Genomic DNA, 25,560 nt, shown 5'->3' on the forward strand with positions numbered 1-25,560 from the left:
CGTGACCCAAAGAGTGTGACGTCACTGGGAAAGATGGCCGCCTCCACCGGGCCAACGCTGCCTCTATAATCTAATTTACTTTTATATAGCTTTTTTATTTCCTATTTACATCTTACCGGAGTGTTGTAACAGTTGTGGCAGAGATGAAGACATTCTGTGGAAGAGCCAACCCGAGCACCGGAGCTTTAGACTGGGTGGAGGAGAGTGAGGAGTACGACTACCACCAGGAGATAGCTAGGTAACGTTAGCTCGGAGCTAGCATCACAGCATGGAGACACATGTTGCTGTGGTCTTGTTGTCATACAGTACCGTTACGTGGAGCACTGAAATCATCCCAGACAGTTTAAAACGGGTTTAATTTGTGTTGTACTGAAGGGAAGAGTTGAGCTTATAAAGAAGTGTTTGTCATCATCAAGCCAACTTTATTTTGATATCTTGATATATGATATATGTCAGAGGTGACAGAAGTATGCCCATCTATTACTTCAGTAAACGGTCCAATGAGGCATTTCTGTGTCGTTTAGATGAGCCAGAAAACAGCATCACAGAGGCTCTAACAAGTCCTCGGAGGAGCTGCTGTCGGTTCTCATCTGAGCTCAGAAAACACTGGCATGACAGCTTGCACACAGTTTAGTTTTAATTTAAATATGACAGATGTATTGTGTTTTGTATGTAGCCTATGTATATTTTTCTGCTATTTTCTGCTATGGACCTACTTGTGAGTCTGAAATTAAGATATATTATTATTAAAAGTACTAATACTAGGGCTGGCAATAATTCAATATGATAGTTTATCATCTTTCAATGGAATCATATCGTGATGAGATCATATATTGAGATATTGTGATATACAATTACATTGTCTAAATTTGAATAACGAGCACATACTAACTCTATTTAGTCTTAACCTTGCCAGAGTTGTATTGGAGTTAGGTACATGTATTTTATTGGTATTAATAAAAGGGTTAGCATCAATAATACCAACACTGGTCCACCTGTATGTGTTGTCCTGCTGATCCGTTTTGCATCTTTCTCTTCCAGGTCCTGTTATGCGGATATGCTGCATGACCATGACAGGGTGAGTGTTGGAGAACATGACATCAGCCTCTGCTGAATGAATTCATTAACAGTCTAAAATGACCCACGTTTGTAACAGAGCAGAGTTTTTTGTAGTAATGAAGGTATTTCCAATTAAATGTATTTTATGTTTTAGAGGAGACTGTCAGGGCGCCTGGGTAGCTCACCTGGTAGAGCATGCGCCCCATGTACAGAGGCTCGGTCAGGCACTGAATCTTTTCTCCCCGATACCGACCATCAAAACACAACAACTCGTCGTAAGGACTTGGAGACTGTTATTCAATTCAATTTCAATTCAATTTTATTTATAGTATCAAATCATAACAAGAGTTATCTCGAGACACTTTACAGATCTAGACCAGTCTAGACCAAACTCTGTACTTTACGAAGCCCCAACTATTACAGCACTATTACTATTACAGGACGCAGTCGGACACTGCGGGGAAACGCAGAGCGTAGCAGGGTGTAGTAAGTCCATAGTGTCAGCTGCACCCAGGACCCCGGTGTAGGTGCCACCCAATTCCAAGGCGATGTTCTGGGTGAAGAAGAAGCAAAGGGACTCCGAGGAGAAAACTCCCCAGAGCTAGGTTAGTAACAGGCATTTCTGGGACTAAGATGCACACAAAAGGAGACAAGTGAAAAGAGAGAAGAGGGAGTGGCTCATTGTGTCCTTGGAAGGAGCTTCCCACAGCAGTCTAGAGTTATAATAGCATAACTAAGAGAGGCAGGCTAAAGAGAGGGGCCCTGGACCGGGCTCGTACTCTCCCCTGCCGGAACGGGCTTGTACTTCCTGCCTCCCTCTACTCTACTCTACTATGCTGCAACTCCTCACTCCCTAACTATAAGCTTTATCAAAGATGATGGTTTTCAGTTTATTCTTAAATGTGGCGACGGTGTCAGCCCCCCGAACCCAAGTTGGGAGCTGGTTCCACAGGAGAGGAGCCTGGTAGCTGAAGGCTCTGGCTCCCATTCTACTTTAGGGAGACTCTAGGAACCACAAGTAGCTCTGAGTTCTGGGAGCGCAGTGCTCTAGTGGGACAATAAGGTACTAAGAGCTCTTCTATGTATGATGGTGCTTGACCATTTAGTGCTTTGTAGGTCAGGAGAAGGATTTTAAATTCAATCCTGGATTTTACAGGAAGCCAATGCAGAGAAGCTAATACAGGAGAAATGTGATCTCTTTTGTTAGTTCTTGTCAGAACACGTGCTGCAGCATTCTGGATCAGCTGGAGGGTCTTGAGGGACTTATTTGAGCAGCCTGATAGTAAAGAATTACAGTAGTTCAGCCGGGAAGTTACGAATGCATGGACTAGTTTTTCAGCATCGTTTTGAGACAGGATGTTCCTGATTTTGGCAATGTTACGAAGATGGAAAAAGGCTGTTCTTGAGGTTTGTTTTAAGTGGGCGTTAAAGGATAGATCCTGGTCAAAAATGACTCCTAGATTTCTGACAGTAGTGCTGGAGGCCAGGGCAATACCATCTAGGGTAGCTATATATTTAGATAATGAAGTTCGGTGGTGCTTGGGTCCCAGCACAATAACTTCTGTTTTGTTTGAGTTTAACATCAGAAAATTGTGGGTCATCCAGGATTTTATATCTTTAATGCACGCTTGAAGTTTAGCTAACTGACCGTTTTCGTCTGGCTTGATTGACAGATATAATTGGGTGTCGTCTGCGTAACAGTGAAAGTTAATTGAGTGTTTCCTAATAATATTGCCTAGAGGAAGCATATATAAAGAGAATAGAATTGGTCCAAGCACTGAGCCTTGAGGAACGCCATGGCTAACTTTAGCGTATTTGGATAGTTTATCGTTAATATTAACAAATTGGGATCGCTCAGAAAAATAGGACTTAAACCAGCTTAGTGCGATTCCTTTAATGCCAACTAAATGTTCCAGTCTCTGTAAGAGGATGGTATGGTCAATAGTGTCGAATGCAGCACTAAGATCTAATAAGACAAGTACGGAGACAAGTCCTTTGTCAGCAGCAGTTAGAAGGTCGTTAGTGATTTTCACCAGTGCCATCTCTGTGCTATGATACTTTCTAAATCCTGACTGAAAGTCTTCAAATAGACTATTTCTATGCAGAAAGTCACACAATTGATTAGCGACTACCTTCTCAAGGATTTTGGAGAGAAACGGGAGGTTAGATATAGGTCTATAGTTGGCTAAGACCTCAGGGTCGAGGGTGGGTTTTTTCAGAATAGGTTTTATCACAGCTACTTTAAAAGACTGCGGTACGTGACCCGTTAATAAGGACATATTGATCGTATCTAGTAATGTGGTATTGACCACGGGTAGTGCTTCTTTAAGTAGCCTCGTTGGAATGGGGTCTAAGAGACAGGTAGTTGGCTTAGCTGAAGAGACCCTTAACATTAATTGTTGGAGGTCTAAAGGATAAAAGCCGTCTAAATAAGTATCAGGTCTTATCGTTCTCTCTAGCCCTCCTGCGCCCAATGGTGAGCCGTTAGAAGCTGTGGGCAGAAGGTGATGAATTTTTTCTCTAATTGTTATAATTTTATCATTAAAAAAGGTCATGAAGTCATCACTGCTCAGAGCTATAGGAATAGATGGCTCAACAGAGCTATGACTCTTTGTCAGCCTGGCTACAGTGCTGAAAAGAAACCTTGGGTTGTTCTTATTTTCTTCTATTAGTATTGAGTAATAGTCTGATCTGGCATTTCTGAGGGCCCTCCTATAATTTTTTAGACTATCTTGCCAATCCACACGAGATTCTTCCAGTTTGGTGGAACGCCATTTACTTTCAAGTTTTCGTGAGATTTGTTTTAATTTGCGAGTTTGGGAGTTATACCAAGGTGCTCGTTTCCTTTCCTTCATCATCTTCTTTTTGATAGGAGCAACCAAGTCTAAAGTAGTCCGTAGGCAGGCCGTAGCAGCGTCTACAAAGTTATCAAGTTGGGAGGGACTAGAGTTAACATAACAGTCCTCTGTTATATTAAGGCATGACATTGAGTTAAGTGCTGTTGGAATATCTTCCTTAAATTTAGCTATAGCACTGTCAGATAAGCATCTAGTGTAGAAACTTTTATTTAATTTCGTATAGTCTGGTAGTAGGAATTTGAAAGTTATTAAAAAATGGTCTGATAATTTTTTTTGATTCTGCGGAAATACTATTAAATCGTCAATTTTGATGCCATATTCTAGCACAAGGTGAGGGTGTGGTTAAAACAGTGCGTGGCCTTATGCACACTCTGACTGAAACCAATAGAATCTAGCAGTGAATTGAAAGCAGTACTAAGGCTATTGCTGTCAATGTCCACATGGATATTAAAATCACCTACAATAAGTACTTTGTCTGATTGAAGGACTACGCATGATAAAAACTCAGAATATGGACCTGGTGCTCGGTAAACAACAACAAATATAATTGGCTGTACTGTTTTCCATGTTGGGTGTTGAAGATTAAGAACAAGGCTTTCAAACGAGTTATAATTTAGTTTAGGATTAATTAACAGGCTCGAGTCAAATATGGCTGCAACTCCCCCTCCTCGGCCTGAGCCTCGTGGAATTTGGGTATTATTATGACTGGGAGGAGTGGCTTCGTTTAAACTAACATATTCGTCCAGCCAGGTTTCGGTGAGGCAGAATAAATCAATGTGGTTATCTGATATCAATTCGTTTACCAATAATGCTTTCGATGACAGAGATCTAATATTTAATAGTCCACATTTGATTTTCCTATTCTGTTCTATCGTTGCAGTGGTTGTTTTAATTCCAATTAGGTTGTTTAGTATAGCACCTCTTTTGTTAGCGTTTGGTTTAAACGGTCTCAGTCGGGGGACAGACACGGTGGTTATGGGATTATGAATGGGTGATTGCTCTGAAGGGAGCACAGAGGGGCGTGTAGCGCTGTATCTCTGATTATTGACTTTGGGAGAGTGTGTCTGGTCAGTGTGCTTGTGGGAGTGTTTACAGGATGTAAACAGTCAATCAGAGGTCTGGGTATGCAGGGCGTGGTGCAAATTTCCACGTAGCATCTGGCTTCCGCGTGTATTGGGATGAATCCCATCCCTGCTGAACAGGGAGCCACGTTCCCAAAACAGATTGAAGTTGTCAATAAAACCTATCTTGTGAATGCTGCATGTGAGCTGGAGCCAGGTGTTAAGGGAGAGTAGTCTACTAAAGAGGCATGATCCGCGACCTAGAGATGGAAGTGGGCCCGAAATAAAAACCGACTTCCCAGTGCTTTTTAAAGCCTCAATGAGAGTGGTAAAGTCTCGCCTTGTGCGCTCACACTCCTGAATCCGAGTGGACATGTCGTTATGTCCACAATGGACCACGATGCGTTTGATAGAGGTCGGAAATGAGGGTATCAGGTCCATAACTTTAGCCAGGATGTCTGCAACTTTGGCTCCGGGAAAACAGTGTGTGACAGCATTATGAAACCGTAGGTCTCTAGTCTCTATTCATGCTCTTATTTCATCTCGTATTGACTACTGCAATTCCTTGTATTCTGGGATTTGCCAATTATCTTCATCACGCCCGCAGCTTGTCTAGAATGTGGCTGCTAGATTGTTGACCGGTACCAGAAGGAGGGATCATATCTCCCCGATATTGGCTTCTCTTCACTGGTTAACAGTCAAATATAGAATTGGTTTTAAGGTAATGTTACTTGTTTTTAAGCCATTACATGGATTGCTGATCTCCTTACCCTACATCACTCCTCCAGGAACCTAAGATGGTCTGATCAGTTCCTTTTTAGCTCTTCCACAGTCTGGGATGAAAACAAAGGGGGATCTTCTCCGTTGAGGCCCCGAGACTCTGGAACAAACTTCCCGTTCATATTAGGTCCTCCTCTACTGCCGAGATCTTTAAGTCTCGTCTTAAAACACATTGTTTGTATGATGTTCATTGTGTCTATATTTTTATTGTCTTCCTTTATTTTTATAACATAATATAACTTTGTACAGCACTTTATTCAACCTGGTTGGTTTTAAATGTGCTCTATAAATAAACTGACTTGACTTGCTGCGTCGAGGACTGAGCCTCTGTATGTGGGTCTACCAGGTGAGCTACCCAGGCGCTAGGCCTGCACGATAAATCGTTATAAAATCAAGATCTCGATTCACCCCTGTTCATGATTTCATTTTGAAATGAGTTCGATTCATTTTTTTTTCTCCAATTAATTTATTGAAAGCATTTGACATTGACATGTTTTAATGATGTAAAGACATGTTCAAGGAGTTCAGATAGAGCCTGTATCAGGGCCATATTTAGTTCAGTGTGTTATATGTCACTATTTTTGGTAGCCTACTGTACTTAAATGGCCAGTATGAACTATATTTCCTTCATTCATTGAAGCCTCTGTGTTTACAGGCTTGTGGTGATGATCAATGTGCTCTAGGTGCCAAAAAAAATCTATATTTGGTACTGCCAGTTTGTTTTGTTTTGTCATGATTCATGTGTGCAATACACATTACACTTTGTGAGAAAACAATCGTGGCAGAGAATCGTGATATCAATTCTAAGCTAAAAAAAACCATGATTCATATTTTTTCCCGAATTGTCCAGGCCTACCAGGCGCCCACAAAAATGTACACATACTCAAAGACAACGTAGTTTCCTTTGGTTTTTAGGCAATAAACCACAATCTTTCTAAGTCAAAAGAAGATTTTTTTGTGTTGGCTGAAAGAAAATATCAGTAGAAAACTGTCATTCTTTTTTTAGTGGGGCCTTATATATTCAATTCAATGTTTAATTTGTTCAATAAAAGAACGTTGGAAATGATTTTTCTTTCATTTGTTTTAAATTCAACACGCACTTTGTTGTATTCAAGCAGAATACTGAAAACAGCAGAAATGCAGAACTCAGTACACTTTAATATATATAATATTCACATAGATCGTTATGATGCGATATTCAACAACGTTATCGCCTATTGCATATTTTCCTCATATCGTGCAGACCTAGATCAAAACAAAAGACGGTACTCTTCTGATAATAATGAATGCATAAAATACACACTGTAGATTATACTACCAATGTTTATACTCCAATCATTAATGTCTTTTCTAGGAAAGACTGCACTCCAAAGGAGAAAACCAAAAAAATCTACTGTATGAAATGGCATTCTGACTCTCGCATTGATTGCAGCTGATGTACTTTCTTCCTCAGAATAAGAAGTACTACCAGGGCATCCGGGCGGCGGTAGCCCGAGTGAAGGCCCGCGGTGAGAAGGTCATCATCCTGGACATCGGGACAGGAACAGGCCTACTGTCCATGATGGCTGTCACTGCCGGAGCTGACTTCTGCTATGCAGTGGAGGTAGAGATGCTCTTCCTCTATGTACTGGATCAGGACTACAATCCCAGGGGGCAGCAGCCAGGCTGAAAGCAGTGTTTTACTGCACTTTGTGGTTGAAGGTTTCAGATGGTTTGGGTGTGGTCAGAGGTTTGCTCTGTTGCACCTGTAACCACACCCAACAGCGTAGGGGTAGGGGATATGCCCCTTTTTTTTTTAAGATTATTTTTTGGGCATTTTAGGCCTTTATTTTTATAGAACAGCTGAAGACATGAAAGGGGAGAGAGAGGGGGGAATGACCTGCAGCAAAGGGCCGCAGGTCGGAGTCGAACCCACGGCCGCTGCGTCAAGGAGTAAACCTCTATATATGGGTGCACGCTCTACCAGGTGAGCTACCCAGGCGCCCCGCTCCCCCAAATATTAAGAAGAGGTAGATTTGCCCCCTTCAAAAAATATAAAAGACAACACACTCCCCAAAACCATTCAAGGGGCTCAGACCATATGAACAACAAGAACTGTGTGTACTCTGCTACATCGGGGGGTTTAAGAACACATGATAAAGATGTGATTTCTTGTGATTTTTGACTGTCAGGTCTTTTATGTAGATTTAAACGTGATGTTTTGAATATGCAGAAAGTGTTGAACAATACGGGGGGATAATTATTTCATATACATAAATAAAGACATTTGCAGAAAAATTCACCAGAATGCAGGAAATTAAGTGTTTTGGTGCTTACCCGCTGCTAGTACCAGCTCTACTTGGCTTGGCCGCGGTGCCCCGTCCTCCTTGTTCCATTGCAGATTTAGTACCGCCTCATGCGTGAGGCGAGCGTGGCAGGTCGTCATAGTGACGCCGCAGGAAACAGCCATGACCTAACGCGACACACACCCAGACCGTAGAAGGTGTGTGTGTGATTCTCAGCATGTCGCTGTTTGCCAGAAGACACATTTAGTTTCTAAAGAAGCTGGAGGCAGCAAAAAAAATCACCGCTGGCTAAACTATTTAAAAATGGTGGGTTTGTTCAGGACACCCCCGTCTGTCGCTATAGCAATGATGACGCAGTGATTAGTGACGATTCTCTCTGACCAATCAGCAGTCTGCAGGTTTTCACGTCACCTTTTGGTATCGCCTCAGCTCGCTGGGAACCTCCACGGAGGTGGTACTAAATAAAGTACCTGTTAGCAGGTACCAGGGACTTTTTATCAGAATGGAAAACCAAAAAAGGGCGAGTAGAGTCGAGGCGAGGCAAGTCGAGCAGGTACCATGTCATGGAAAAACGCCCTTTGACGCTCAAAATTGTCTGGTGTAGAAAACCAAACCCCTCGGTTATAATGTGTTGAAGCTAAACCTACACCCTTGCCCACCAGTGATGTCATGGGGTCTTGACACTAGCTGTACATCACTGTATCAGTTAAACCATGCTAACTTATACTAAGAAATCATTTACATGTTGTTACATGTACTAAAAACAAAGACAAATGTAAAAAGCACAATAAGTTGTTGGGGATTTCCTTGATGCTCTGCAAACAACATACTATCAGTGCTTTGGATTTTTATTTTTTTATAAAATGAAAAGTCTGGTTCTGAAGCTTTGGACATTTTTGTCCCACACTGTAAAAACAGCTATTCACTGTTACTTTTAGTCTGTAGCATGTTCACACTGGACAAATGACTTAATCACGCTATTAAAAAACCAAGCAGGCATGCTAGATCCGCTTGCTTGTTTTTACCTTGACATGTTGGACATCCGGGCTGCATTTCCCAAAGCCAAGCCTGCTTCATCTCCATTTCCTCTGTGTCCGCAGGTTTTTAAGCCCATGGCTGAGGCAGCTCAGTGCATCGTGGAGAAGAACGGCTTCTCTGAAAACATCAAGATTATTAACAAACACTCCACTGATGTCACTGTGGGGCCAGGTCAGAGACACTCGCACACAGCTGCACTGTATTCATATCAGTGTCCCTTTGATTCACTTGACTGGTGGAAGTTGCATGCGTCTGTGATTTTCTGTGAATTTGTGCCTGAGAGACGTCTGCAGACAAGATCGCGAGGTTTGTGAGTGTGTCTGTGTTGATGAGATATGTGTTGTGTGTTTGTAATTGAATACAGATGGAGATATGCAAATGAAGGCCAACGTTCTGATCACAGAGCTGTTTGATACAGAACTGATAGGTGAAGGAGCCCTGCCCAGCTATGAACATGCTCACCAAAATCTTGTCCAGGTGTGTGTGTGTATTAAAGGCTAATGTGTGTGCATGATGCATGAAGTGACAATCTGTTAATCTGTAGGTTTTACAATGGTCATGAATCAGTCCGGTAATCGCCACTGATTTCCTGAATCCATTCGATTCTGATTCACAAGGTCCCAATTTGATTTAATATTGATTTGATTAGGGATAGTTCAGTTACAATATCAAGGAATCCAGGTTACAATATGTACAAGGAACCCTCTAATCTGGTACGTTATTAAAAGGTACCATTTTTGGGGGCTTTTCCCTTTTATTCGATAGTGACAGTGGATAGACAGGAAAGGGGGGAGAGAGAGAGAGAGAGAGGGGACGACACGCAGCACAGGGTCGCAGGTCGGATTCGAACCATAGCCGCTGCAAAGGACTGAGCCGACATGGGGAGCACGTTCTACTGCAGGGTTTCCTCGGGGTCTTAAAAAGTCTAAAAAAAAAGGTCTATATTTCAAAATCAGAATTCTAGTCCTTAAAAAGTCTTAAATTCGCTGAAGTATTGTGTTCTAGGTCTTAAATCATTTTAAACAGGTCTTCATTTTCCTACCTCAATGTAACACTACCTCTAATGCTCATTGAAATGCTCCCGCAGCGCTTTAGAATGTGTTTTTGTTTTTATTATGTGGTGTTGAAGTTCTTTCTGTCGCTAGTCCAAATATAATTTGCTGTATTATGACTACAAATGAGACCAACGTGCTACCTATACTGCAGCCGATCTAGACACCAGTCCTATAATGCCAACGAGGACATCGGGACATTGTTTCAGATGATGTTTTCAGACATCTTCAAAGTACAGTCCCAGTTAATGGTCCGATGTGCCTCCCCGTGTCCCTCCGCCCTACAGGAGGGTTGTGAGGCGGTCCCTCACCGGGCCACCGTCTACGCCCGGCTGGTGGAGTCAGAGCTGCTGTGGAGCTGGGCTCAGCTGCAGCCGGCGGAGGTGGAGGGGGTGCGCCTGGCCCCACCCCCCGCTGTGGCCCACTGTGCTGGAGCTCATGCTGTGTGTGACATCCAGCTGAGCCAGGTGTCTCCTCACAGCTTCACCCCGCTCGGCCCTCTGTGCTCCATGTTCAGGTATGTCCTCCCTGATTGTTTTCTCTCAACATCAGTTTTTCACATTTGCTTTCCAGTGGTGGAATATTAACTAAGTACATTTACTCCAGTGCTGTACTTAAGTCCAAAAGTTGAGGTACTTGTACTTTACTTGAGTCTTTTCTTTTCATGCCACTTTCTACTTCTACTCCGCTACATTTCAGAGAGAAATATTGTACTTTTTACTCCACTACATTCATCTGTTACAGCTTTAGTTACTAGTTACTTTATACATAAAGATTTCTGCACACAAAACACATGTAGTTTATAAAATCTGATGTTTTATTCTAAAGTAAACTAGTCAATAATATAACGGCTACAAGTCCAGATGAGATGATCAGACCATTAAACACACAACTGGTTGGAGAGTTCTGCATTGAGTACTTTTACTTTTAATACTTTAAGTACATTTTCCTGATGATACTTACAGACTGTTACTTAAGTCACATCACATTCAATGCTGGACTTTTAACTTGTAACAGAGTATTTTTACAGTGTGGTATTAGAACTTATACTTAAGTGAAGGATCTCAATACTTCTTCCACCACTGTTGCGTTCCTTCCCCCTCAGTGTGGATTTCAGTAAGCCAGTAAGCAGCGCGTTCCAGTCCCACTCCTCCCAGTTTGTGGCTCAGTCCGGTGGGCGGGCCCAGGTTGTCCTGTCTTGGTGGGACCTCGACATGGATCCCAGTGGAAGCATTGTGTGCACCATGGCTCCCAGCTGGACGTACCCACAGCCAAAGATGGCTCCAGTGAGTTATAGGACACTATCCCTGTGTTGGAAACCGTTCCCTATCACGGAAATTTACACTGTATAGTGTCGCCATTTTGTAGTGGTGTTCAAATTCTCAGCGGTAAATTTCATTCACTATATAGTCCATTATCAAATACCCGCTATCTTTACACAAATAACCGGCGCATCTACTGAGGCAACAATATTTTCAGTGAGTGTCCGATATCTGGTTTGGTCGTTCCCGATATAGTTGACTACTTAATAAACACTATGTAGGGAACAGTGAGTGAATGAGGCAACGGTTTCCAATACAGCTAATGTTACGATGCCCAGGCTCCCATCACCCCCCGGCTGATCCCAGTGGTGTGTTTCAGTGGCGGGACCACTGGATGCAGAGTGTGTACTTCCTGCCTGTGGAGAGCAGAGTGAGAGAAGGAGAGGAGCTGAGTCTGACAGTCTGCCATGATGACTACAGTCTGTGGTACAGCCTGCAGCCGCACAGGTAACGGCTCAGAGACAACACGCTGTATTTCCTGCTCCAAGGTCCTTTTTTGACTGATGGGAACAACAATCTTTGACATTGGTCCAGTATTAAGAGAGATCGCTGCAGTCAGCAGCGGAGAATCAAGCTACAATGTAAGTTAATAGTAAGTGTCCAGCTTGTATTTACCTTCACAAAAGTGCTTGTTTTGCCGCTGACAGACTCAGATTATTATTCTAAGTGTCTGACAACATTATGGAAAGGATTTCTAAGGAGGTCGACCTTTCTGTTAAAGAGTAAGATCCTTTTATTAAACATTAAAACATCCACGAAATTGCGTTCGCTAAACCCACCAGACTCCATGTAAATAAACAGTAATTTTAGCATCTTTAAATACACTTCATTCAAAGTCAACAGAAACAAAATAAAACTATGAAAAGCCATTTTGGGTCGTCTTTCCACTTCTCCAGCCATCATCAACTCTAGGTTGAAATAAACACAGTTTACTGATTTACATGTGAAAATATGTTGGCTCTTTACACACTAAAAGTATAGTTTTTTTAAATGGAGTCTGGTGGGTTTAGGGTTAGTGACCTCAGAGCTGTTTCTGGTTAAACAGAAAGGTCTTAAAGAGGTTTTAAAAAGCCCTATCTCTGTAGGGATCCTTTCCATAATGTTGTCAGACATTTAGAATAATAATCTGAGCCTGTCAGCGGCAAAAACAGAACTTTTAGTGGACCAAATTGACGATGCACATTTTCCCTATAGGGTTACATTGCAGCCCGGTCTGTGGCTGCCGGTTACAGTGTTCACTCTTTATACTGGACCAATTTCAAAGATTGTTATTCCGTATGTGATCAGTCGATTAGACACAACACATAGGAAAATAGGGTCCAGGTTGAAAAAAAAACAAATTACCCTTTAACTAAGGCTTCATAGTGTGTAGTTATTAAAAAGTGTATAATGACAATAATGGGGAGTACGCTATCTGTCTTTCACTGCTTGATATAGCCATCATTTTAACTTCTGCAATTATCAAATAGCCAGCAGGACTTACCGAGCGAGGCTCCTCCCTCTCGGCCCTGTTGTACCTGCCAGGCTCATCTGGTTTGGACTCGCCCGCGTTTCGGCGAACTCAACGACAGACGGCGTACAGAGAGCTACGTCAGGGCACTGCGCAGCGTAAGTGAAGGCCAACAAGCATCACAGCTGTCAATGAGTTAATGGATGGGATTGTTGTCTGATTCCCTGCTGTGTATCTGCTACCTCCAGGTCCTGAGGGAGGACAGTGTGTGTCTTGGCGTCAGTGATGGAAGTCTGCTTCCTGTGTTTGCTCACATGATCGGAGCCAAGAAGGTACTCTTCTTTGGCCCATGTGGGCACATGATGTATCTTTCCAAACCAAATACAATACTCAGACTATGCCATTGACTTGTCCTTTTATTCTCTTGGCCTCTACTTAGGTCTACAGTTTGGAAAACTCCAGGATGTCTAAACAGGTTATTGAACAGGTAAATACCTCTTATTTTTTTATTGTACTACCTCATCAGGAGCCTTGATAGTTTGATTATTATTTTTAGGTATATTTTCCAAGAATATATATATATATATATATATATTCGGTGTTGCATGGACCGTTACAGGAAATCGTTCCTACCACATGCAATGAAACTTTTTATTTTTTAGTTTATAATGTGGTGGACAGTCCCCTTTAATTAACTGTGCAGTAAAAGGAGCAGCTTTAGCCTCTACGGCTAGTTTCCAGCTGTAGTCCCCAGCCAGTTGTCAATAGGCATCCTAAAATACAATGGTTAAAAAATTAAAATAAATTAATTACAGTTATAATAATAATAACCCTGAGTGTTAGAGAAGACTCATATACATCACAATACTGCACTATAGTGCAACTTTCACAAACTTAGGTTTACTTACATCTTTATAAATACTATTTAAGAAGGGTGTACATTTTTATTCGCCACTTGTATATACGTTTGTACATTCTTTCCTGTGTATATTTTTTGAATAGTTCTTGTATTGTATCCTATTTATTATGTCTTGTATATTCTGCATGTGTGCTGTATGTCTTATATTTGCTGCTGTAGCACTGAAATTTCCCAATTTGGGATCAATAAAGTCTATTTTATCTAATCTAATCTAATATCAATACATAGACACAAACCTCCAGAGGTGTTTGAGCGAGAGCTGATGCTTCACGCTTTTCTCTGCAGGTGTTGGAAGCCAACTCGATGAAAGGAGGCGTGGAGCTGCTGGAGATCAGGCCTAAGCAGCTGACCAGTAATGATCTGGGGGGGGAACAGGTACCTTTGGAACAAGCCTTTAGTGGCGTGCTTTAACTTGTTGCTTTCCATTTGATCAGTTGTACATTTGTTGGAATTCAAACCATCTGATAATGTTTGAAGCCAAACATTCCACCCAAATGCATTTTGTACAGTTTGGTAATCAGACAAAATGCCGGAGATGTGTATCTCAGTGGAGTGAGAGTAAAGCATGTCTCTTCCAGATCTCGGTCCTGATGGGTGAGCCGTACTTCAGCACCAGCCTCCTACCCTGGCACTCGCTCTTCTTCTGGTACTGTCGGACGGCCCTGGCAGGCCTCCTCCAGCCCCGCGCCGCCATCCTGCCCTGCTCCGCCACGCTTCACATGGTGGCTGTAGAGTTCCAGGTGAGTTTACTACATGACCTCGAACCAGGGTTCAAAATTAGCACAGTTTATTTTTTGTGATTAACAATTTCTTTTTTTGTTATTCTTTCAAGAAAACATTCCACTCACAACTGTTGAATCAGTTTTGTCTTCTCCATGTTTGTTAGGATTTGTGGAGGATAAGAGCTCCGTGTGGAACATGCGAGGGCTTCGATGTCACGCCCATGGATGAAATGGTCCAGGTAAAATGTTAATTTTTCTTCGTGGACAGTTTTTACATGCAGTGTAATCTCCAGGTAACTGTATATTTTCATCATGAAGAAAAGTCTTAATCTGAAAATGGAGAATTCATGACAGAAGATGGAAACCCACTTAAATTTAGTATTTGCTTGTGTGTTGAAGTTCAAAATATACACCTCTTGACCTGCACAAGACATCTGCTGCAGTTTGTAGGATGAGGTGTAGCGAATGAGACAAATAGCCACAAAAGATACCTCAAAATATGGGTTTTGTTATCATAGTGAGATTTTTCTGAAGTTAGAGCATGATTCAAGCAGATTTAGTCCTTAAAACATACGAGGAGACAGAGGGTGACAACTGACAGCCGAGCATGATACTATGAACTGAAGGCAAACTCCATGTGGACTGATGATTGTATTCAGCGGCTGTTTCATGGTTTAAACACTAGCGGGGAGACATTATACATGCATGATGTTTTACTATGCACTGCGTTTACACACCATTAGGGCCATATTATGGTTTGTTGTATTGTATTAGTATCATGTTGTGCATGTTTGTGGGTTTTTTTATGGCCGCAGCATGGGTTACATGTATAGTAAGTGACGTTAATCCAATACACTTTTGGTCAAATTCAGTGAATATCTCCTCACGGTCACCTAGCTCTCTGTTTTCTGTCTGTGCTGAAAAAGCCCTGGTGTTAATCCACAGCCCTGGCAGTGTAAATACAAAACAAACAGAAAGGAGTGCACAAGCCACAAAACAGGGGCAGCATGTGAATGTGCCGGCCGGCCGGCACATCTGTCTGTGAATCTGGGGGGGCAGAGCTTCTGAAGGAGGGGGCTTTATTTGTTTGGCAGTTGAGTTCAAACAGAGGCGGTTTAGAACCAAGACACCCCAACTCAGAGTAGTTTCCTGTATCTGTGTCTAGACTAGCGGCAGGTCCTGAGTGTTTGATTCCAACGGGAGAAGTGAACGTGAACACAGATTAAGAGTGATTCTTTCGCCCCACAGGCAACAAAGTAAATATTGGAGCCATTCTTTAGAAGCCACATATCTCCAGAACATTCTGACACTAACATGGTATCTTTCAGACGGACACATCAGGAGAAAATGAACTTAGTTTGAGACCTGTTTGTGTCTCAGGACCAAACTCTCGCGAGATCTGGCAACACAGAGAAGCTAACGTCAGCTAACGTTCAAAAAAGAATCTCCGTGATGCTAAAGATGTCTTTCAGCTGTGTAAATATCTAACGTTAGCAAAAGAACATATTAATAAAAAAATTTTTTTAAAAAAAGGCCACGCCCCTTTAGGAGACAGGAAGTGAGGACCGTTTCATACCATCTTTAGTTTAAGAGGATCTTTGGTTCAAATATCAACAACCTTTGCGCAGCATCACTTACTGCACCTTTAAGTGCCCGACACAATTTCCCACCTTGTGGGAAAATCAAGTTTATCTTGATGTTGATGTTTAGCTAAAAGTATGTGGGTCCTGTTTTGGGTCCTGTGTTTTCCAAAATCATGTGTTCTTTGAAAAATAACTGGTCCCATCTGTCCCATCAGCGATCTCTGGATTTCCGTGAGTCCCGTGAGGCGGAGCCCCACCCTCTCTGGGAGTACCCGTGCCGTGCTCTGACCCAAGCCACAGCCGTCATGACCTTTGACTTCACACAGTGTGTCCCTCAACAGCCAATCAGCAGCCAGGGCTCGCTGCCTTTCATAAGGTACTGAGTTCTCTTCTATCAGTCTGAGATCAAGAACCATATACCAAAGTGTAAAAGCTGGTACATACAGTACATACAAAGTCTATCTACTTACTGCAAGGAAAAATTAATAAAAAGAATAGTGTAAAAAGTATATCTACTTACAAAAAGTAGATTGTGAGTATACAGTGACTACATAGTTATTTTGGGGTAAACTGACCTTTTAACTTTGTTTACGCCAAAATATTATAATTCATATAGACAACTGTCATATATCAGAATTTTCTAAATACATAATATAGCTTGGTAAGATTAGCTTGTAGCCAAGTGATTGCACGTTTTATCATTCAGTATTATGGGGTGTAAAGTAAGCAGTAGCTGTTATGTTCTGTGGCACTGGGTTGAATATAGATAGACTTTTGTTAACACTGATAATGGCTAACAAGTAGGCCCAGAGTTTTAAACACAATGGGATCAATGCTTTGTTTCATTACATAGAGTAGTGGTTCTCAGCCTGGGGGTCGGGACCCCCAAGGGGGTCGCCAGATGGTTGGGGAGAAAAAACTGACTGAAAAGGTTGAGAACCACTGACAAGGAGGAATGTCCTCTACAAAGAATAACGCGATAAAGTTGTAATTTGAATTAAACAACTCACTCTCACTGCAGCTGACCGTCTGTTTAAATGTCTGTGTCAGGATTGGTCGTTGCCATGGTGTTGCGTTGTGGATGGAATATCACCTAACCGATGACATCACTGTCAGTGCGGGTCTGATTGGACCAATCAGTGAGCAGGTATCACAGCCATGTTGATCATCTTTGTGTCCGGAGCTTTTCTTGCTTGCTGTATTTTGAGTCTTTTGTTGTCTATTGCACTCATCTCACTCTTTCTAATCCCAGTAGTGGAATTAGCGCTGCAACTAACTAATTATTTTCATTCTAAAATAATCTGCCAGTTATTTTCTTAATTAATCATGTTGTCTATTGCTCCATTTGTCCAAACAGTCCAAAACCCAAAGGTTTCCAAATAAAAATGATATTAAAAGGAGGAAAACAACAAATCCTCACATTTAGGAAGCTGGTACCAACAAATGTTTGCAACAAACAATTCATTGATTTTTAAAATAGTAGCTGATTGTCTGTCAATTGAACAATTAGTCGACCTATTGTTTCAGCTCTAAATGTTACATATGTAATGTAGGTCATCTGTTATTGTCATTGTCTGTTATGGCAAATTTAAATCTTTTCCAGCTGCTTTGCACTTGTCATTTATAGTCTACAGGTTCGAGGTTTAGTACTGTTGACAATATTTTGTCAAGGTCTTTAATCAATCATCAAGTCTACTGCCTGCAATTCCATTCATGATGCTAAAATGACTGTTTATTTACATGGAGTCTGGTGGCTTTAGCGAACACAATTTCGCAGATGGTTTTATGTTTAAAAAAGGATCTTACTCTTTAACAGAAAGGTCGACCTCCTTAGAAATCCTTTCTATAATGTTGTCAGACACTTTAGTGAAGGTAAATACAAGCTGAACAATCGTCCTATTAACTAACATTGTAGCTTGTTTCTCTGCTGCTGACTGCAGCGATCTCTCTTAATACTGGACCAATGTCAAAGATTGTTGTTCCCATCAGTCACTTAGACACAAAAACATAGGAACATAGGGTCCGGGTTGAAAAAGACGAAGTTACGCTTTAACGTTCTGAATAACATTCACGTGAAATGTTTCCAATAATTCAGACACCACATGAATGCAGAACAAAAGCCTTATCTCACAATGTTAACCAATGTGAAAAATAGAAAGTCAAGTATCCACCCCATGATTCGACTCAGTTTCAAAATGTAATGGATTCTTCCTTGGCCTATGCTACACCCTTCAATCCTACAGACAGATGGACAGACAGGACTTCCTTGGTGGAGGTTACAATGATATATTCATGTAAAATGGAATGAGCATTTTTTTCATTTTTAATTTTGTAATCCAAACTTTTAATTGTCATTTTAGAACCAACCCTCTTTGGTTTTAGTTAGTGGTTGAGCTCAAATCCATCACGTTTTAGAAAAGCAGAATCTACAAAGAATGACATGACTGCTTGAAAACAGCTCAACTGCCTGAATTTCCCTTAATGTCTTTGTAACGTCAAGTCGCTCACGTGTTTATGTCAAATGAGCAATCATCAGTCATTTTCTGACCAATTTTCTGTGCTTTCCTTGCAGGGTGAGTGTGAGTGGAGTCGACACAGGAAACAGGGAGTGTATTTTTTCAGGTCACCATGCGAGAGCTCAGGCGATGGCAGAGCCGCAGTGTCTTACAGCTTCACCTTTGAACCCAGTTTAGGAGACATTAAGATGGACTTCAGCGTATAGTCTCAGCAGTGATGCGGAGACTCTGAATGCTTTGCTTTTACCTCACATCCCTGTCTGCATTTGGTGTGCACATTTATCATCCATGGTTCAGCCAATGTTGTTTGACTGTTCCCACTGACTGAAGTTAGCTTTATCATGTCTCGGTATCAGACACATTGTAATGTGACTATTATCATCCCAAACATTTAGCAGAATTCAGTGTTTTGAGACTGTGGAACATGAAAATTCTCCGCCACATCCCAAAATGTTACCAACGATTATCTTAATAGTTGTAATTCCCATAGGCAGTCAGTGATATAGTTAGCAATTCTACAATAAATAATATAGTTAGCAATTCTGCAGTAAATATAACATTTAATCTGTCACAACGAAGGTGGGTGTCAGTAACTGGTCGATGTTCAGTCAGTCAGTTCAGTGCCATTAGGGATGCAAAATGGGTCATTACAGCTAAAGATCCGAGGAACTCAAGTTTGTGTACCAGAGACAACCTTCAGTTTTTGTAAATGAACAGGTCACCTGTTTCACAAAGCCAAATGTGTTGTTGAAATGTTTTATAAAGTTTTATATTGGTTGTCCAGTGCTTATCTGTTTAAGAACAGACTGTGGGGACTAGCAGGTCAGTGACATCACCGCTGGGCTCTTCAAACCCAATATTAATGTTGAATACTGCATGTGTTCACTGAGCACCACTCACTGTCATTTGCGGTGCTGTTAGCCAAACAGTGATGGAGTAATGTGCTGATATTTAAGAATGTACCATCAGATGACTTTTGGACACATTCAGTGAAATAAACAGGACTACAAACAAACATTTGGCTTCAGTTTATTGTATTAAAATGAAACTCAAAAAGGCAACATGTCTTATTGCCAAATTATTTACCTTTACATACATAAATAAGCTTGAATTGGACAGTTTCTATGGACCTCTGTATGCTTCAATTGCACTGGTGAACATTGGGTAGTTTTACTTTATACTGAAATATGTCATGGTCAGATGTGAATAGAACTTAAAGTAAAAAGCGCAAGAACATGCATTTCAGTGCTTTTACGTTATAGAAAGAAACCCCCTTGGTAACTCTCACCATCATTTGCATAATTAACAGCAGGAGGAAAACTGTGATGCCCAAACCCCATCACATCGGTAATCACGTCCGCTCATTTTTGCAGAGGAAATAATGTCTCTAGGGGTGTTTCAGTGGGGAGAGGGGGGGAAAGGAATGTAATATTTTGAGGCATGAGCAGTAGGATGTGTGAAGCTTGAGTTTCAAGCATCTGTCAGCGTCATGTTGTCCAGCACAATCTTCTCTCCTGGTTTGAACGCTGGCATCCCCATGTACGGACAGCTGGCACATCGGAACGCATCACCAAGGTAACACTGCCACACATAGAAAGGACGATCATTGAAATGGTTAGTTCTTCACACTGTTTGACAGGTTAGCATGACAGGAGAGGAAATCCTGTATGAGTAACCATGGTGAGAATGTAAACCAATCAAAACATACTCACACTTCCACAGGAAGATTTTGGCAGGTTAGTCTTCTGTTTTGCTTTACTGTCCTGCTCCAGCTCCTCAGCAAGCCCACATGTGCTACACAAACATGCAACATATTGCACATCATGTAATCTTTTTCAAAGCACCGATAAATGTCCAAATGTAACTTGTTTGAAAGGCCAGCTCCTTCTGTTAGAGCTACAATCTATCACACTATGGTTTGAAAACATTTGTGTGGTGAGCTCACCAGTTCTTGCAGGCTTTCTTCTTGGTGGCTCCTTCTCCACATGTGGGGGCTTTAAGAGATACTGGGTCTGGCTTCTTCAAGTCCTCTTCATCCAGCAGAGCATCAGAATCCACCAGATCCTACAGGGAAGGGGGACAGAGGGAACAAGAAAGACTCAGTAAAGGGACAAAGTACAGTTTACAGAAAGACATGTGCATGACAGTCTGAATAAGAAATCTGTGTATGGTGCATTGTGGTCATGAGATAATGTGTCCCAGTACACATCCATTACTCACCACATCATCATCATCCATGTCATTGGCTGACAGTGTCCACATTTTGACAGTATTGGGATCCAGAGCAGGTTTCTCTGCTGAAACCACAGATGTTTGACAGTTCATGAGTTACATCAGCAAATACAAATATGCAACTCAATGACTGTATATAATACCATAAAACTAGAATTACCACCTTGTGGTTGTATGCCTCAGCCAACCACTGCAGTTGTTGCAGTTTACATCCAGGTCTGTCGAGACTTGCATTATATATGTAGTGAAGACTTTGAAGGAATTTATTTAAAGGAATTAAGTGTATTTTTTGGGCCAAACATGGATGCTTCACACATCATGAACCCGCAGCACAGAACATCTAAACAATCACCACATTTACAAGATTAGTGTCACTCATTCAGTATCCAACCAAATGTCTCCCTTCTCCATTTTGCGATGGATCACACCTGTCTGCAAATTACCGATTAGCGATAAAATACGTTTTTGCACCTTGGGCTTGTGAAGCTGTGGACCAACTTGAAGACCAGTTGCACAAAGACTGAAAGTATATACTATAAACCCCAGAAAGCAGAAATTATAATATTGTTTTACAAACTTGCCAATGGATTGTCCAAGATGCAAACTTGTGTAAAAGTAACTCTTTGTGTGTGTACAGTACAAAGCTTCATGTCCACACTGCAAATAACCATTTGACTTGGACAACAACCTAACTATGCATGCACATTTGTTGAGCCAGGTTTGTCATTTCATGTGTGTGACATATGACTGGTCATCATGTTTTTCTTTACCTTTTGTAGTCGTCCCCTTTGGACAGTCAGAGTAATTTGGACCATTATGACAATCATCATAGATTTGTCAAAATCTGGCTGGTGGTTTATGAGTCATCACATGTGACAAACCTCCCAACAGACACAGAGTGATCGCCTTGAATTGAACAGTTGTGGACAAATTATGCTTAGAATAAAACAAGAAAACAGCGCTAATAAACCTACCTGGCTTTTTCCCGAATGACAGTTTAATCTGGCTGGATGATCCCACCTCAAAGCTGGGTTTGGAGGCAGATATGCGGACTCTAGATAGATTGTCTCCTTGGTAACCAGTGGCCGTACAAAGGGAGCTCAACGCCTCAGGACTTAGCTTTGCTTTACTGACCTGGATGGAGGGGAAGCCAGAGGGTCAAGAGGTCAAAAAAGGAGACATTTTGCAACAGGATTTCACAGGTGCAGATGTTTAACCCCACCGATTTTATGTGGATGATCACAAGATTACGTTTCTCATATTCTTATTTTGTGGTTTGGTAAGGGCAACACCTCCCTCTCGTGCACAATGTATAATAGGGCAATTGCGGAAAACTAATGTGTACAACAACCACATACTCGCAGACACAGAGGCATGTTTTAAGTGTTACGCTCTGCTCGTGTGTGTGTGTGTGTGTATATATATATATATATATATATATATATATATATATATATATATATATATATATATATATATATATATGTGTGTGTGTGTGTGTGTGTGTGTGTGTGTGTGTATATATAGATATATATATGTGTGTGTGTGTGTGTGTGTGTGTGTGTGTGTGTGTGTATATATAGATATATATATGTGTGTGTGTGTGTGTGTGTGTGTGTGTGTGAGAGAACCCACTAACACACCTCTGTCACTGACATGAAGCCTGACAACTTCAGAGCTGAAATCAGCTTCTCAGCAGTCCGCACACTCTGTGCCTCAGCTCCTGGAACACAGACAGAAACGAGTCAAACACGCCACAACCTTTATCAGTGCAGCACAGTGACCTTGTGGACAAAGACACCTGGCACATGAAATAAATCTCATTTATGGTTGAGCAATACATAAACTAAGCACATTTGTGTTTGGTAGATTATTTCTCTATGGTAACAATGCTTTTTGGCAATAATTCTCATACCGTTGGAAAGCCTGTTTAGTTTCCTTTCAAATGGTGCCCCATTTGTAAGGAACATGCATTTGTGGGATGAGCAGCAGCGCTGAGTATGGGGGTTGCGCCCAAGAAAAATTTGCCAAATCTTCTCTGCCAATGCCAAACAGTTTATTCTGCCATTGACCCGTTTGGTGGATTGGATGATTGAAGTTTGAAGAAACAAGACATAATGGCAAAAAACAGGAGCCTCAGTAGCGTGAGGAAGAACCATACACAGCCACAACAGCCTGGCACCTCCTCCTCATGCTGGTCACCAGCCTGGTCACACACTGCTGTGAGAAATAATCTACCAAAAACAAATTTCCTTTGTGCTAAATTTAGTTGGGTTTTTTGGGGATTATATCCATGGTAAACAAAATGCTGTGTAGCAGTTCTAGTACTGTACTGTGTCGGGCTGGGCAATCATTCAATATGATAACTGATAACAACAAGCACATACTAACTCAATTTTCTCAGAAAATCTGTTGTGAAACATTTTGAGGGAATATCATTTGAAGAATTGCAGATTTGTTTTAACATCACACTAATTTACTTAGTATATAGCTAAACTTTTTTTTTTCTCTATAATTTCACTTGAAACTGTTTACCACATTAATGATGATTATTTATCTAAAATCTCATTGTAAAAAGATATTTTGTGAAAGCACCAATTGTCTTTCTTTGATGTCATTTTTCAGTTTTTCAAGAATCGGTTTAGGAATTGGAATCATTTTAAAAGTACCGGTTCGGCATCGGAATCGTAAAAATCCAAACGGTACCCAACCCTACTAGCCAGGAGCCCATCTATGTAAAATTAGATAGAACAACACGTCACCTGTAACTGCTTCATCCAGAACTAGCTTCCCGCCAGGTTTGAGCAATCTGGCCATTTCTGCTAGAGTCTCTGAGCTGTGGACGGAGGAGCAGTCAGCCAGGAGACAAGACAGCACCCAGTCAAAGCTGGACGCTGGATAGGAGGCTGAGAAGAGGAGATGGTCATTACACTCTGTGCCAGAATCTCATTTATGCTTACAGGATAAAATCCCAGCATCTTCAAAGCGTTCAAGCGTTTTCTACATACAAATCTGGCCTAGTGTGTAGGGCTGAATGATTGACCAATTTCAAATCCAGATTTGAAAGAATGTGATTTGCTAATCGTGCAGACCGCAATTAATCGAATGTGCAATATTTAATTGAATGTTTGGTGTAACATTTGGTTTAACATTTGTATTATTAGTTTTTTATAAAATAAATGCTGAAATAATGTTACATATCACAGATTGGTAACAGAAATGTCCTATTTTTTAGTGGATATTTCATTTATTTTGTATAACTTTAACATGATTGTAGAAGGTGTAATATGTAGACGCTGCTGTTGAACTGAGGCATGTCAGAAACTTCAGTTTAGCTTTTGTGATAAATGTGTGTTTGACTGTTCAATGTTCCACACTTATTAAAAGAAAAACACTTACTGTTGGCAGTTCATGTGTTCTCATCCTTGCATAAGAATATAGAGCAGTTTTGATGATGTCTGATGTTATAATGCCCCATGACATGATTTCTCTGTTACATGTGAATGTTAAACTTTAGCTAAACATCTGGCAGAAAAATCGCAACAAGATTTGTTTCCCCAAATCGTTCGGCCCTACTAGTGTGTGTATGAGTATGTTGTGTGTGATGTCTGTAAGCTACTGTAAGGACCTTGAATTTCCCCTTGGGGATCAATAAAGTCTCTCTCTCTCTCTCTCTCTCTCTCTCTCTCTCTCTCTCTCTCTCTCTCTCTCTCTCTCTCTCTCTCTCTCTCTCGCTCTCTCTCTCTCTCTCTCTCTCTCGTCACTCACACAGCAGGAGTCTCTCCATGTTCTCCACTGACACTTTGCAGTCCGCACCAACAATGGCCCCCAGTTCCTCTACATATTGTTTCAGGGCTTCTGGTGCTGAGGGCTGAGTCCAAACCAGCATCACCTTGTCCCCTGCTTTGATGCCAAGGTCTGCCATGACTTCTTAGAGAGACGTGCTGATTTATTCAAGTTCACAAAATGGCTTCTCTGTCTGTCTGTAGATCACCTAAAAGTGAAGACACGTGTCTGTTACTGGAGATAATAATACAGCCAAACCGACAGAAATTATAATAACAAAGTGACGTTAACGTTACAACCACTATCATAGTGTATTAGAAGAAGCCCGTTTTAGCCACGAGTCTAAAAGAGCCCGGAGTCAGTAACGTTACCATGAAAAAAGAACTATGCTGCTACTACTTACGACCTTTAAATAATAGTGTTGTTATCATAATAGCAGCGCAGATAACCAACATCCGAGAGCAGGTAGCTATCTAGCTAGCTATTTATTTTAGCTTTGGTCTTAAAATGTAAAAGGGTTAACCCGGCTCTCAAACAAACTAGTTAGCGGGTTAGATTGTTTGTTGATACAGGTGCATAACGTTAGGTTAGCAAACATCGAGCAATTAAGATGACGCAGAAAAACGCCGGTGTTCTTCTAAAAGTTCATTCGCACGTTGTTGAGTCCAGTACACGGCTACCCACGAAGCAAATATACTCAGCTGTTTGTATGATTGTTATTTAAAGCGTTTGGTGGTTAAATCGCTGAAATAAAAGAAAATTTCAATCGATAGTGCTCAGTTACCTAATGCTGTATCTTGGTGGAAGTTTCAGTGTCAAACTAGCTAAACAAAGTGTGCGCTTTCCTGTTTGAATTTTCAAAATAAAACCATTGATTCGTTGTAACCATTGACTGTG

At 41.3% G+C, this 25,560-nt stretch overlaps 2 protein-coding genes across 5 annotated transcripts; one reads left to right on the forward strand and one right to left on the reverse strand.

Annotated features, from left to right (window-relative positions):
- Positions 1-19,658, forward strand: prmt7 (protein arginine methyltransferase 7). The gene is made up of 17 exons (XM_031285448.2): positions 1-238; positions 1,042-1,078; positions 7,212-7,361; positions 9,144-9,252; positions 9,446-9,558; positions 10,421-10,650; positions 11,239-11,419; positions 11,775-11,902; positions 12,925-13,063; positions 13,154-13,237; positions 13,345-13,392; positions 14,110-14,199; positions 14,403-14,564; positions 14,711-14,785; positions 16,345-16,505; positions 17,180-17,276; positions 18,702-19,658. The coding sequence occupies exons 1-17, from the start codon at positions 144-146 to the stop codon at positions 18,849-18,851; spliced, it is 2,049 nt and encodes a 682-aa protein (XP_031141308.1). The 5' UTR covers positions 1-143; the 3' UTR covers positions 18,852-19,658.
- ciapin1 (cytokine induced apoptosis inhibitor 1) lies at positions 19,659-25,553 on the reverse strand. 4 transcript variants are annotated; one of them, XR_004897830.1, is made up of 10 exons: positions 25,448-25,553; positions 24,646-24,871; positions 23,640-23,783; positions 22,521-22,600; positions 21,852-22,011; positions 20,866-20,942; positions 20,591-20,709; positions 20,358-20,439; positions 19,897-20,226; positions 19,659-19,860 (listed from the first exon to the last, which is right to left on the reverse strand). XR_004897830.1 is itself a non-coding variant. In XM_031285451.2 (9 exons), the coding sequence occupies exons 2-9, from the start codon at positions 24,800-24,802 to the stop codon at positions 20,116-20,118; spliced, it is 927 nt and encodes a 308-aa protein (XP_031141311.1). In that variant the 5' UTR covers positions 24,803-24,871; positions 25,448-25,553; the 3' UTR covers positions 19,659-20,115. The 4 variants fall into 4 exon arrangements, 3 of the variants coding, with proteins under 3 accessions (XP_031141311.1, XP_031141309.1, XP_031141310.1); XM_031285451.2 differs by having other exon boundaries at positions 19,659-20,226; positions 20,866-20,939; XM_031285449.2 differs by having other exon boundaries at positions 19,659-20,226.
- Between the last annotated feature and the right edge of the window lie 7 nt (positions 25,554-25,560).

The sequence above is a fragment of the Sander lucioperca genome, chromosome 7 (assembly GCF_008315115.2).
Source record: "Sander lucioperca isolate FBNREF2018 chromosome 7, SLUC_FBN_1.2, whole genome shotgun sequence".
NCBI lineage: Eukaryota > Metazoa > Chordata > Actinopteri > Perciformes > Percidae > Sander > Sander lucioperca.

Excerpts from the sequence above, each read along its gene's own strand:
- prmt7 (XM_031285448.2), top strand. The coding sequence starts at position 144 with ATGAAGACATTCTGTGGAAGAGCCAACCCGAGCACCGGAGCTTTAGAC. Across the intron at positions 1,079-7,211 it reads TGCTGCATGACCATGACAGG|AATAAGAAGTACTACCAGGG; the intron begins GTGAGTGTTGGA and ends TTTCTTCCTCAG. Across the intron at positions 14,200-14,402 it reads ATGATCTGGGGGGGGAACAG|ATCTCGGTCCTGATGGGTGA; the intron begins GTACCTTTGGAA and ends TGTCTCTTCCAG.
- ciapin1 (XM_031285449.2), bottom strand. The coding sequence starts at position 24,802 with ATGGCAGACCTTGGCATCAAAGCAGGGGACAAGGTGATGCTGGTTTGG. Across the intron at positions 22,012-22,520 it reads GCTTCATGTCAGTGACAGAG|GTCAGTAAAGCAAAGCTAAG; the intron begins GTGTGTTAGTGG and ends CCCTCCATCCAG. Across the intron at positions 20,710-20,865 it reads ACATGGATGATGATGATGTG|GATCTGGTGGATTCTGATGC; the intron begins GTGAGTAATGGA and ends CCTTCCCTGTAG.